The 14,331-nt window shown below is 43.8% G+C and overlaps 1 protein-coding gene across 5 annotated transcripts in view; it reads left to right on the forward strand.

The window, feature by feature from the left end:
• AOPEP (aminopeptidase O (putative)) overlaps window positions 1-14,331 on the forward strand; it is a 670,220-nt gene that overhangs the window by 132,744 nt on the left and 523,145 nt on the right. For 4 of the 5 annotated variants that reach the window (XR_012724789.1, XM_075318588.1, XM_075318578.1 and 1 more), the window contains exons 5-6: window positions 2,716-2,872; window positions 11,203-11,451. Coding sequence is in view for 4 of the 5 variants with exons in the window: in XM_075318588.1 (XP_075174703.1) it covers window positions 2,716-2,872; window positions 11,203-11,451 (406 nt within the window). In the remaining variant the exon portion in view is untranslated. The remainder of the gene's footprint in view (window positions 1-2,715; window positions 2,873-11,202; window positions 11,452-14,331) is intronic. The other variant, XM_075318606.1, reaches the window with a different exon arrangement.

Raw genomic sequence — 14,331 nt, forward strand, 5'->3', positions numbered from 1 at the left:
CTCCTTCCATGTCTCCCTGCTCAAGCCTGTTGTACTTGGTCCCTTCTCCGCTGATGCCGGTACTGCTCCTCCTCCCATCGCTGACGATGACATCTATGCGGTAAGGGATATCGTGGCCATGAAGACCGTGCGAGGTCGGCAATACTTTCTGGTGGACTGGGTGGGGTATGGTCCCGAGGATAGGTCCTGGGAGCCCCGGGAGAATGTTGCCACTCCTCTGATACGTGCCTTCCTGTCCCGGTTGCGGGGAGGGGGGCGTGGGGGAGGGGGTACTGTCACGCTTCCCGGTCCCCGGGCCCCGCTCTCCGGTCCCCGTGCTCCGCTCTCCGGTCCCTGTGGTCCGCTCCCCGGTTCCCGCCGGCGTCCCCTGCTCACCACCCCAGTCCCGGTCCCGTCCTCCTCGCCTGCACCCTCCTTGTGTCCTGCTCCCCGCTCCCGGCGCTCCTCTGCGACATGGGACACACAGCCGGGCGCTCCTGCTTCCTCCTCACCGCTTCCTGGACTGGCTTATGGCACACGGACCTCGCGCATGCGCATTAGGGCGCGCGCGCGCGGTCATTGACCCTCTCTTAAAGGGCCAGCACCCAGAAACAGGATATTGCATAGACAGGTACAGGGTATATTAGGGTTCTCTTTCCTGGTGGGCGGGGCCTGTTCTATGTGTTTAGCAAGCTAGTGTTCAGGTCCCCGTATTGCTTTACCCTGTGCTTTGCCCTGTATTAACTCTGTCTCGCAGAGCCTGTCCTGCCACGCCAGCCGCTCCGAACCAAGTCCATCCCTGGACCCTGACGGTGACTTCGGCGGATGTTCCACCACCTCTGCAGCTCCGCCAGTCTCCAGTCCCTGGCTCCGTTCGGTGACCCGCTCCATCGCTCAGCAGGTTCCGGATTCCGCCTGACCCTACAACCCGGCCTCGGACCCTGAGCCTCGTCACCCGAACTACCGTCCAGAACTCCGTGGGTTCAGCAACATACACCTTTCCTGCTCCTCTACGGACTGTCTGGCTACCAATAGTGCTTCGGCTGCCGTGCATCAGGACCCTCTGGTGGGGTGACCAGCCTGGCTGCCTCCTCAGGGGAAACCGGTGTACGGTCCAGAGTTTCCACCACCCGGACGTAACACATACTAGTATAAAGGGGCTGCATACTACTATATGGAGTAATATAAAAAGTGCCTAATACTATATGGAGGAATATGAGGGGTGCATAATACTATATGGAGGAATATAAGGGGTGCATGATACTATATGGAGGAATATAAGGGGTGCATGATACTATATGGAGAAATATAAGGGGTGCATGATACTATATGGAGAAATATAAGGAGTGCATAATACTATATGGAGGAATATAAAGGGGTGCATAATACTATATGGAAGAACATGGGGCTGCATAATATGTGGAGAAATATAAGGGCTGCATACTACTATATGGGTGTTGCATATGTGGGGGCTGCATAACACTACATGGGACTGCATAATGCTATATGGGGGCCGCATAATACTCTATGGTGGAATATGAGGCTGCATACTACTATATGGAGACATATGAGGTCTGCACAATACTATATGGAGGAATATATGGGCTGCATTATATTATATGGAGGTATATGGGGTGCATTATAATACATGGAGGACTATGAGGAGTGCATTAAACTATATTAAGGACTATGGGGTGCATTATACGATATGAAGGACTATAGGGTGTGCATTACAATATATGGCTAACTATTGGAAGTCCATTATAATATATGAAGGACTATGGGGTGCATTAAACTATATGGAAGACTATGTGGGTGCATTAGAATATATGGAGGACTATGAGGTGCATTAGACAATATGGAGCACTGGGAGGGACCCATTATACTGTATGGAGGACTATGGGGGAGAATATTAAACTATATGGATGACTATGTGGGACCCATTACTCTATGGGGAACTATGTGTGACTCAATATACTATATGGAAGGCTTTGTGGGTCCCATCATATTATTTGGAGAGCTATGAGGGAGCCTTTATATTTCATCTACAGTTATTTGAGGGCCATTATACTGTATACCAGCATATATACTGTACAGTGTGAAGGTTTGTGTGGGGTCTATCATATTGTGCAGAGGGCTGTGTGGGGGCTATTATACTATATGTAGGAATTTACTGTGGTGATCATACAGTGTTTGTGGGGCCCTTTTTGTTGCCATCATACTTTATAGCTGCAATGAAAGGGGAATTTAGGGGCATCAATAGGAGGAAAATTACTTTGTAATAAGGGCTGTAAAGTTGTGAAGTATGCTTCTATGACGCAACCGAATATTATTATTCTTTTTTTGGGGGGGGGCCTCAATTAGAAATTCTGCTATGGGGCCCCATGATTTCTATGTAGGCGTCTGACTAACATACTGTAAATTACAGTTAAGAAAAGAATGCAGACATTTACAGTATAAGAGAGGGAGCAAAGGTGCAACATTCTGGTGAACAGCGACTCACAAAGCAAAAATGCAGGCTGGGGGAACTATTGCACACGAAGCTTATATAGTATAAGGTCCAACTTGCATGGATGCATTTTAGCTAGCACCCTTTTGGTCACTGGAAACAATCTAGCACATTTTATTATGTGTTTGCTTTTATTTTTGAATGTTATCTTGCATTTTTTTCAACTATCAATGGATTGTTACAGACAGGTTTGTACTTATTAGATATGTTTTTTTTTTTATGTGCAGGTATCTGTAGCTGGTTCTACTATGTGACAATGCCTATGCCTGCTTCTACTTTTACCATTGCTGTTGGAAGTTGGACAGAAGTAAAGAATAGTCCATCCACCGCTTTCGAAAGTTGCCAGCTATCTAGAATAATGCCATTAAACATGGATAAAAAAAGGTTTGTATTACCAGTTTGTTTCATATTTTCTATATTTGTGTGTATGTATGAATATATATATATGTATATATGTATATATATATATATATATATATATATATATGTGATATATATATATATATATATATATATATATATATATATATATAAAAATACACACACACACACACACACCACCTCATGGCAGAAATTTGCAGTGCCTATTATAGATATAACATAACAAAATGTGGTTTACTCACAAGTTTTAACCCCCATAGCTCTAGTGCTGGTTTATGATAAGACAGGAATTGATGACATCTCATTCTTTGAACTTGACATAATCTGGTGTGTCTTAGATAATTTCCCATTCCAGTCACCTGAATACTATATCGAATTATAGAATTATAGGCCTCAGAATTCAGGTGACTGAAGAATGGGATATCATCACTTTGTCCCAGCAGAAGACCACCAGGACATCTGGTGCAGACATTTCAGCACCAAATTTGCACCTCCTGGCAAAAAAGCACAACAAAACGGCATCAAAACCGTTATTGTGCATTTTGCACCTTATGGCAAAAAAGTGCATCAAAACCGCATGGTGTTTTGATGCATTTATTTTTTTTTGCCAAAAGGTGTAGAATGGGTGCAGGAATATGGTGTAGAAATTTCAGCACCAAATTTGGATCTCTTGGCAAAAAAGTGTGGTTTTCAGCCATTAGATGCAAGTCTGTGAACTCACTGAGGTGAGGTAACTCAGTTAAATAAGATGACCTGAGGTCAGGTTACCTGTGGTCACAGGTGGAGGACCAAGGGAACCTTCAACTATGACCACAAGTAAACTGAGTGACGTCACTGCTCATCATGCAGCTCAGTCTCTGCTTGAAGATCACAGCGGGAGATCACATTCTGTGGCTGCGCGCTGTCACTTCAGATGTAGCAAAGCTGGAATCATTGTGGTTCTTCATGTGGATTACTGGTCAGACTTGGGTGTTTTGGGGGTTAATAAAGGGTTTTGGGGGTTAATAAAGGGTGAAATAGGGTGTGTGCATTTTATTTAAAAGAAATTATTTTTTAGGGGGTTTGTGTTTATTTCTTTTCACTTACAGATTTGTAATGGGGGTCTCATAAACACCTCCCATTACTAATCAAGGACTTAGTGGCAACTGTGAACTGTTATTAACCCTTTATTAACCCGATTGCCACCATACCAGGGCAATCAAGATGAGGTGGGTAAAGTTCTGGGATATCGTATCTAATGGTTGTAACAATCCTAGGCGGCTGCAAGCTGCTATTTTAAGGCTGGTGGGGTCTCAATAAGAAGGGGTCTTCCCAGCCTGGGAATACCAGCCCCCGGCTGTCAGCTTTATTGTGGCTGGGTATCAAAATTGGGGGGGATTGCATGCCAGTTTTTAAATTTATTTAAATCATTTTAAAAAGCCGCATGTGGTTACTCTTACTTTAATACACAGCCAAGATAAGCACACGGCTTGGGGCTGCAGCCCACAGCCAAATGCTTTATCTGTGTTAGGTATAATAATATGGGGGACCCTACACCAATTTTTTTATTTACAATATTTTTACACCACTAGAGAAGCACAAACAACACCTCTGATTGAAAGCATTTAGACATTTAGATGGGGCACATCTGACTGCAACTAATCAGAGATGTGGGAATTGCTGGTGGGTGGGGAAAGCAGTGCATAAGTATGAGGTTAATAAGCAGCCCCGGAAGTAGTTTAAGCTGCCCTGGAAGCAGTGAACAGCGCTGCAAAATACTTGGTAAGTATAATGCTCACGCTTTCCCCTTTTTTTCTTTATTTTTTCCTTTATTTTTTTACTTACCCTAATTGCCATTCCTGGATCGTTGACAGGAGTTCCCTGAGAGCTCTGGGCTCGGGGATGGTGCTTTGGTACTTTTCAACCAGCATAGATCTGGACTTTTACAGTCCAGGTCTGCACATCAATACTGAGCATAACTCATTCTATGCTTTTATAGCCAGCACTGACATTTTTGGTGGGGAGACAACCTCAGTAAGCTCTTGTGTGGATAAAACATTTTTAAGGAAATTCTAACCAATTTCTCTTTTATTAAAGCACCACTCCAGCGTTGTTTTTAATTTCAGTGCTGGAGTGGCGCTTTAAATGTAAGCCACCTGCCTCATTATATAGTTAAGTAACTTCCGACGTCTTCACCTTTTACCAACCTCACTTCGGTAACCACACCTCAAGGAATTTATTTAGATGTATGGTGTGCATCTTGAACCCCTAGGTGTTTCACAGATCTTTATAATGTTGAGCCGTAAAAATAATCAATTTTTTTCCAGAAAATCATTTTTTCAGCCCCAATTTTTTTATTTTCACAAAGCTACCAGGAGAAATGCTTTTGCATTGCAGAGCATTAGTTCAGTGATTGTCACACAGTCAGGAGGTGTCAGGGCCTGCTCAAGGCCGGAACTTACAGGCCTCCGTACTTGGGTGACACTGCGGACATTATTTAGCTCAGGGTCACCAAGGAGACCATTAGTACAATGCAATTGTAATCGATTGGATCAGAGAGGGAGCCCCATCCCTTTGGTAATCAATGACAACAGCATCAGAGGGGTTAAACATTCGCAATCAGTGCTGGCCTTTGTATATTTCGGAGCATTTCTTGAGTATGAATAATTTTGCCCCATTTTGTGTTAGTAAAAAAAACCTGAAAATACCACGTAAGTAATGTTGTGCTACCAGCTGTCTTTGACAAAATTAAAACTTACTCATTAGCCATGAATGGGGCTTGAAACTTGTCATTTCTGTCACACTGTTTGAGCACAGCTGGAGTGATCTCATTTTAGAATCTGGATGAAAGAATAGATTTGTCTAGGAAAACTTGTGGCAAATAAAATTAGAACATAGACATATTAAAAGGAGTCATCTTAAACACTAAGCTATGAAAGCTAGCAGGGTTTTGCTGCTATATTCTGCTCATATTATCATTATATTCATGTGAAACATTAACAAATAGTTTTAAAGGTATTGTCTGAATTAGGCTCTGTTCAGACCATTCTGAACTTATGAATATTTTGGGCATATAGCTTGGAAATGTAAAACTGTACGCCATCTAATTAACATAGTCTGCTCATATTCTAGGCAGTGGTCCCCAAGCTTTCTTACCTTGAGAGCCACATTAAGTACTAAGAGAGGTTCGCAAGCCAAATACAAAGCCCCCAGAGGAGTTACAGTCATACATTCCCTCTCCTCCCCAAGGTAGTGACACCCAGAGCTCCAATTAATGGTATAATGAGTGTCAAAGCTAGCACACCAAGGCAGTGTATTTATGTGGTGCCCCTGAGGCTTCAGTCGCCACAGGGTACGGCATCTCATTTAAGGTGCAGTACTTATCCCGGGTAATGAAGAGGTTAATCGCTGGTGTTTAGCACTTATACAACATTCACACAAACACCCAGTTTGTGAGCCAGACAGTTACACAACTCAGGAAGTCAGCCAGCCCGGGAAATTCCAGGTTACCAGGGCAACAACCTGGGAGGTGGGGCAGCACTGGGGAAGTTACAGAACACCCTGGAAAATCACTTCAGGATAGACTGGGACACAGAACAACACGGTCACTGGAGAGAGTGCTTAAAAGCTTCTCCATCTAGGACCGGCCAGAGGCAGGAGATGACTAGGTCAGCTGGAGAGACAGAGGAGAAACACGGTTACTGAGGGGAGAGCTTCATTGCTCCCTTGGAACTGGCGCAGAGCAGGGTGCTGAGCCCTAGGGTGGAACATACTCCATGCTGGACTACCAGAATCTGCAGGACAGGGGGATTGTACGTCCCTCTGGCCACCACCAATTCCCAGAACACAGTGGCACATAGGGCCAGGGGTTGGGATTACAGTCAGGCCCATAGCGGACCTGCGTCACCTGCATATGGGACAGTGGCTGAGTTACAAGAATCGGGGTCCCCAAATAGCTTCAGGCCACGGGGATCCAACACCAAGCGCAAGGAGGAAGGTCTCTCAGTTCACAGCACTGGCGTTGACCTTGAACAAACCTGGGATCGGCTGGGGCCCATCACAGCAGAGACCGGTACCATGAGAGCAGCACCAGAACTGTGAGTAAATAGATCTTGACCTACACCTGCTGCCCCAATCTATCATTACCGGCGCCATCGCCCCGCACTCCGGCACCATCATCCCCATCATCCTCCCTGGGGCCCGCTCCACCTGTGGGGAGCAGAACCATCTTAGCTGCTACAACCATCTGCCCTTTGGGACCAGAGACAGCAGTGGCGGCTAATCCCTGGCTGCGTACCGCAGGTGGTGTCATGAGACAAACCTCCATCCACCATCATACCCCCCCTCTTTATTGTACACCTTGAGGCCACGAAGCCGGGCAGGGCAACCTGTGACATTCCCAGACCCGACATCACCAGGCCTGGCGACAAGTAAAGTTAACCTCTTCCCCCGTGGGTGCTACATTTATATCCAGGGGTTCTCACCTTACTCCCATCAAACACTCCTACCACACTATTATGTCCAGTTTTATGCACTTCTCAAGCTGGAGATTGAATGATACTTCCAGTGAACCATCTAGATATGCTCTTCTGTGTAGAGCTACTTTAAAAGTCATCATCTGGAGACCTGCTTCTGATAACTGTTTGCTAGACCTGGTGAGAATGCAAAAAGCTGGTAGAAAGGTGTGGGTGCCATACAGCATAGGCCTCTGAGCCACACACTGCAGGCCTGTGAGCCGCACATCACAGCCCTGTAAGCCACACGTTACAGCCCTGTGAGCCACACGTCGCAGGCCTGCGAGCCACACGTCGCAGGCCTGCGAGCCACACATCGCAGGCCTGCGAGCCACACATCGCAGGCCTGCGAGCCACACATCGCAGGCCTACGAGCCACACATCGCAGGCATGGAAGCCATACAGCACAGGCCTCTGAGCCACACACTGCAGACCTGTGAGCTGCACATCACAGCCCTGTAAGCCACACGTTACAGACCTGCAAGCCACACGTTACAGACATGCTAGCCACACAGCACAGGCATGGAAGCCACACAGCCCAGGCCTGCGAGTCATACATTAAAGGCGTGTGAGCCACACAGCCAAGGTCTGCGAGCCACACAGCCCGGCTGGGGACCCCTGGTCTACGATATACTTTGCAATATTAGTTTCTATTGCTGGATTCTTATTTATTGGGTTTTAATCTAAAGCTGTTATAAAAAGGTATGCTGGCTTATGGGCAATATGTATGCCAAGAGGACACACTTCTGCATAGGTCTATACAAAGGTACAGGTATATTCAGTGTATACCTCAGGAAATGGTTCCATTGTATATGAAGGACAGCAAATAAAGTCTGAGCTAAGATAACCATTCAAGAATTTCCTCACAAATGGCCTCTGTTTATTTCCTGCAACTGATCACGGGCTGTCTGTGCATTTTACCACTGCAGCCAATCGTTAATCCTAAAAGGATCATGCTGGACGCTTGTTTAATCAGTGATCGCCTACTGCTTTCACATTGAATTTCGGCTTGTGGTTAACTGCAGGAAATAAACAGCTGGATTGGAGGGGGATTAAATGGGTGAGTAATTATTGTTTTAATATTATTTTAAATCATTTTTTCACATTACAAAATAATTTTATAGGAGAACTCCTGTATTGTCAAAGCCTTCAAATGAACCAGGATGTCTAAAATATTAGCCCACAGCTAAATTTAAAAAGGGCAGATCTTAAGTAGACAAGAGATAATCCTTAAACAGTCACTCCTCATTCTCAAGAATTTTAAGAGACCACACCTCATAAAAATAATAATATTGAAGAAGAAAGCTGTTCAACTGTACTGGATAGTAAAGTGGAGACTTTCCATCAAGTACTCAAAACAAGTTGACATTATAATCCTATGTCATGCTCTGCCAAAAAATAAAAATGAAAAAATATATATATATTTTTTTCCTCTAATGCGAATGTGTACGCAAGATTTCTGTCCCTGTTTGATAGGAAACTATTGCATTCCTACTTCCCTAAAATCTTTGATCGCATGCCAGAAAGGAAAAACAGATAGAATAGAAAGATTTTTCCAAGTTTATGACATTCAGATTACAGTGCTAGTCATCTCTCATGTTACCCTAACTAGCCAAAGCAACACCCACTGTCTAATGAGAAGTCATCATTTGCCAGTATTAAAGCAATGGATGAGGATGAGGAAAACTATAGGATTGATTGAAGAAAAATATCTGCTTGGAAGTGTCGCCTAAAGGCCCCCATACACATCAGATAGGTGTCGATTAAATGGTCGTTTGGCCAACATCAATCTTCCCCAACATCCTCCCTGACAGAAAAGCTTGGCTCACCTCTTGTATTTTCTATGAGGGAGCTATGCTAGACCACCCTTGATATCCAACAGGTCAGATCCTTCTCTTCCACACCGTAGACATTAGAATGTCAGGCGATCCTATTGGTATCAGGAAGTTTGGCCAAGCTTAGTACAGTACTCGTATAATATGTATGGGAGACTTAAGGCAGATAGAGATGGATTAATTGTGATAGCAGAATGGAGAGCAAAATGTAATGATAAACAAGGACACATTAAAGTGAATTATAAATTAATCATATGCAGAAATGTAATAATTTATTGTTCATAATCATAAGTGATCTGCTAGAATCCATTTCTAATTTAAGTGAACATATGTGGCGCCCCTGAGGCTTCAGTCGCCACAGAGTATTACACCCAAATTTGGGTGTAATGCTAAACCTGGATCCTGAAGAGGTCAGTCCCGGTTCCACCACATTACACACTCAAATACACACCAGGTTGCCCTGTTCCCACTGGGAACTGGGCTAGGGTTGGGTAATAAAGGGTTCGCCGACAGAGTGGCATTTACAGGATGCCCTCAAACAGGGGCCCCAGTCCCACTAGCTTAGGACCTGGGAGGGGGGAGGTGCAGCCAGCAGGGGGAGTCAGGAGCCAACACAACAGTTAGAGTTCTCCAGCAGGAGAGCATCGGAGCAGACGTGCCGCACAGGTGCTCCGATGGGAAGGAGGAAGAGTTCACACGGTTGCCGTGGGGAGAATGCATCTGCTCCCCTCGTAACCAGCGCCACACAGGGTGGCAGGACCCTAGGGAAGATCATACTTCACGTTGGTTTTCCAGAATCTGCCTGGACGGGGAAAGTTTCAAGCTTCCCTGACCACACAGCGCCCGACAGCACAGTGCCAGAGAGGATCCGGGGCCTCGATTTAAGCCGGAACCCATATTGGAACCGTGGCACCTGCAAATAGGGACAAGAGTACTACTCGTAAAACACAGGTCCCCATGTAGCTTCAAGCTAGGGGATCCACAGACAGGCGCTATAAGGAAGGAACCAAAGGAACACCAAACCGGACTGATCTCTAAAGGGATCCAAGTTTGATCGGAGCCCATCATAGCAAGTGACCGGGATTACCTGGGTGAGCAGCACATCACAAAAGTGAGTAAACAACCTAGAACCGCAGCCATTGACTCTGACTCCTTATTACTCGTACTGCCGCTCCGCGCTGCCATTACTACTCCCATCATCATCCTCCCCGGGACCCGCTCCACCTGTGGGGAGCGATACCACCCATAGCTGCTACTACCATCTGCCCTGGAGGACAGCGACAGCAGCGGCAGTTACTTCCCTGGCCGCATACCACAGGTGTTGTCACGACATTCACCTTACTACTACCCCCAACATCTCTCCACTGCCATCTTCTGTACGCCTTGGGGCAACAGAGACAGGCTAGGCCGCCCGTGACAACGACAGTCGACGGCCCGGTGACGAATAGGTTAATGCACCTGCCCCGTGGAGCGCTACACATACACCTCATGGAAAAGCATCCCAAAAGAGTGAAGGTTGGTATAGCCACAAAAGTAGGCCTAACTTCATATTAACGATTGTCCTATGGATGGGATTTCCAAAGAGAATGGTCAGGTGTCCTCATGCTTCTGACCAAATAGTGTACAGTCCAACTTTTTTGGTTTTCTTTAACAAAGTTGATTCAAGAAAAGGAAGGGACAGGGCACTTGTTTCGCTAATTCCATAATCCCTTTCCCACGACAAATATTAAATGGCTGGAAGGGATGTAACTGAATCCAGTGGTTACCTCTAGTTGCATACAAGCAAATATTCTAAACATTTTTATAGTTTGCCAATTATATAATTTTCTAATCTTTTATACATTAATAGGCACAGGAATTAACTTATATACTAAGAATATTTTTGTTTTGTTTTTTTGTTTTTTTAAAATAGAAGTTATATTTTTCATTCCAAGCCTTCATAATTAAATATCTTATATAGAAGTATATTGATAACTTCTCTCTTGTTGCATTTCCCATGAAACAGATCCTCAGAACAGGAATGCAGACATTTGGAGTGTCCTTGCCGCTATAAAAGTCTTGAGGCGTACTCTCAGATTTGCATACCTCATCGTGTTTTTGCTCCAGATGTACTTAAAGACCAATGTAAAGAGATGATGATTTCAGTTCTTTCTCGGTGTCTCGAGGCAGCTTACTCTGTCTTAGGCACCCACCCATTTTCACGGCTTGATATACTTATAGTGCCTTCTAACTTTTCCAGTCTAGGAATGGCAAGGTAAGACCATGACCACTTACGTTCATTTTAATAGTACTGGTATGTTCTTTACTGTTTTAAAAGCTGGTTGAAGCTCTATATATAAAGCCGAATACTCCTTTAAAGTCATTCTAGAGTCCCTGACAGAAGTTCTGTCGCTTATCCACGTTATGTAAATAAAAGCTTATAACCTGACTTTAAATGCATCCATTGGTTTCATAAATTACTCTTTTGAAAGCTGAAACCCTCCCAAATTTGGTTTAAGTTATGAAAATAAAGTTGCTGCAAAGCTGAAATATTGATCATTTATTGAACACAGAAAGGTCAGATTTTGGTAAGACAAAAGTTTTGTAGCCTTGTCATATAATGCACCCAATCTTAGTTTACATCCTCATCTCTGCTCACTAAATGATTGGTTAATTAGTGGGTGTGTATAAAAAGAAACCCAGCACCCCAAACCTTTAGTTGAACTGAAACTTGACCTCTGACAACATGCCAAAAATCCACCTAGCGACAAAAGACCTGATTATCAAGAGACTGAAGAACAGATCCACTGCAGAGGTGGCTGGCACCTTTAATGTGTTTCAGCGTCAAGTACAAAGAATTAAAAAAGGATTTGAAGTGACTGGAGATGTTTTTGACAAACCTAGGTCCAGCAGACCCCGCAAGACAACTGCTCAGGAGGAATGTTTGTTGGTTAGAAAATCCAAAGCCAGCCCCTCTTCCACTGCAGCAGAGCTCCAACAGGCCTGGTCACCTCAAGTCCCTGTGTCAACTAGAACAGTTTGTAGGATTCTGTCTCAAAATGGCCTCCATGGTCGAATCAGTGCCCAGAAGCCAGCACTAAACTAAAGGCAATTAAAAAACCGTGTGGCATTTGCCAAGTCCCACAGCCTGCTAAACAGATGGACGCTTGAAAAGTGGCAGAAGGTGGATCTCTCTGATGAATCTTCAGTTGAATTACACCATAGCCACTGCAAATACTGCAGGAGATCTACTGGAGCCCATATGGATCCAGAAAAACAGTTAAGTTTGGTGGTGGAAAGATCATGCGCTGGGGTTACATTCACTATGGGGGTGTGCAAAACATTTGCAAGGTGGAAGGCAATATCAATAGCCTAAAGTATCAAGAAGTATTAGCTACCTCTTACATTCCCAATCATAAAAGGGGTCAAATTCTGCAGCAGGATGGTGCTCCATCTCATACATCCATCTCTACAACAAAGTTCCTCCTGGCAAAGAAGATCAAGGTGCTCAAGGACTGGCCAGACCAAACACCAGACATGAACATCATTGAGCATGTTTGGGGTAGGATGAAAGAGGAAGCTTGGAAGACAAAACCCAAAGAATCTAGATGAACTCTGAGGGGCATGTAAGACTTCATTCTTTGCTATTCCTGATGACTTCATCAATAAATTGTATGAATCATGTTGAACCGCATAGATGCAGTCCTTCAAGCTCATGGAAATCACAACATATCTTAAATATGGCTCTGATAGCACCACAACTTCATTCACCAATGTTATGCAACATATCTTTGTATTAGAAGTTAATTATTTTTTTTGAATTTCACATTACTTTCTGTGGGCGACAAAACTTTTGTCTTGCCAAAATCAGACCTTTCTGTGTTGTATTAAAGGATCAATATTTCAGCTTTGCAGCAACTTTATTTTCATAACCTAAACCAAATTTGGGAGGGTTTCAGCTTTCAAAAGAGTAATTTATGAAACCAATGGATGAATTTAAAGTCAGGTTATAAGCTTTTATTTACATAACATAGATAAGCAACAGAATTTCTGTCAGGGACTGTACTAGATCAATAGGATTGTGCCCACTAATGCATCAAAAAGTACTCCTGCTTTTCGTTTTATGGCCAATTAGTTTTTCATAGACCGAAAGTAAGCTATAGCTTGTTTTCGTTCTTCATAATATTTGCACTAATCAAAAGCTGAGAACCGTGGATAACCTGACGTAATAACTGATAGCAATAAGTTCTGTGTTTCTCTATTACTTGGGTTCCATCTAGGAATCCTCAAACATGCTACCAGTATCCTTTTTTTGGTGTTTCACAGATCTTCTCTTTATTTCAAACCCCTCAGACATCGGATTTATTCAGATGACAATTTTCAATTTCCATGCTGAAGAATCTTGCATTTTGATATCACAGTATATTGAATGCACTTTTTTATCCATATGCATGTATGTATTTGTTCAGTATGTCTGATATGACTGTTTTTTTAGTCATATCACATTTGTCAAACTTCTTCGTTCAATTTTATGTAGAAGAATAGGTAAACTTGTGAATGAGAGCAATTCTGTATTTGCATGTAGTTGAACAATGGGCCCACAATGTCAATGTTACTGTTGTCGACTTGGCTCTTCAGTCTATTGTGTGTGTGTGTGTGTTTTACATATATATGTTAGCCCGCCTGACCTAGGTTTCTGGTGTCATCTATAGGTTACAGTTCAGACACTGTGCATCACACCTATCTATATGACGGGCTCCCAGTGCAAGCCTTTTTTCTCTTTTGATACAGTTCTATGTGTTTTTTTCATTAATAATTTAGTGTAGGGACTCGCAAGTGTGAGAATCCGTGATGTGGATTGCAAGCTTCCATATTTTGGGCCAAAATATCAACTAATAGCTCACTATTGAGGTATGGCACATTTTATCCATTTTTGTAGGATGTGTGTGGACCATTTGATTTTAGGTGGTATATTGGTCAGCCTGTCATGTGTGATGCACTTTTATAGTGCTAACTGACCCAACTGGCCTAGTGTTGTGCGTCATTTATAGGCCACAAATCAGACACTGTGCATCTCGCTTATCTGTGTGAGATGCACTTATATAGTGCTAATTAGCCCGCCTGACCTAGGTTTCTGGTGTCATCTATAGATTAC

This window comes from Anomaloglossus baeobatrachus, chromosome 1 (assembly GCF_048569485.1).
Source record: "Anomaloglossus baeobatrachus isolate aAnoBae1 chromosome 1, aAnoBae1.hap1, whole genome shotgun sequence".
In the NCBI taxonomy this organism is placed as follows: Eukaryota; Metazoa; Chordata; class Amphibia; order Anura; family Aromobatidae; genus Anomaloglossus; species Anomaloglossus baeobatrachus.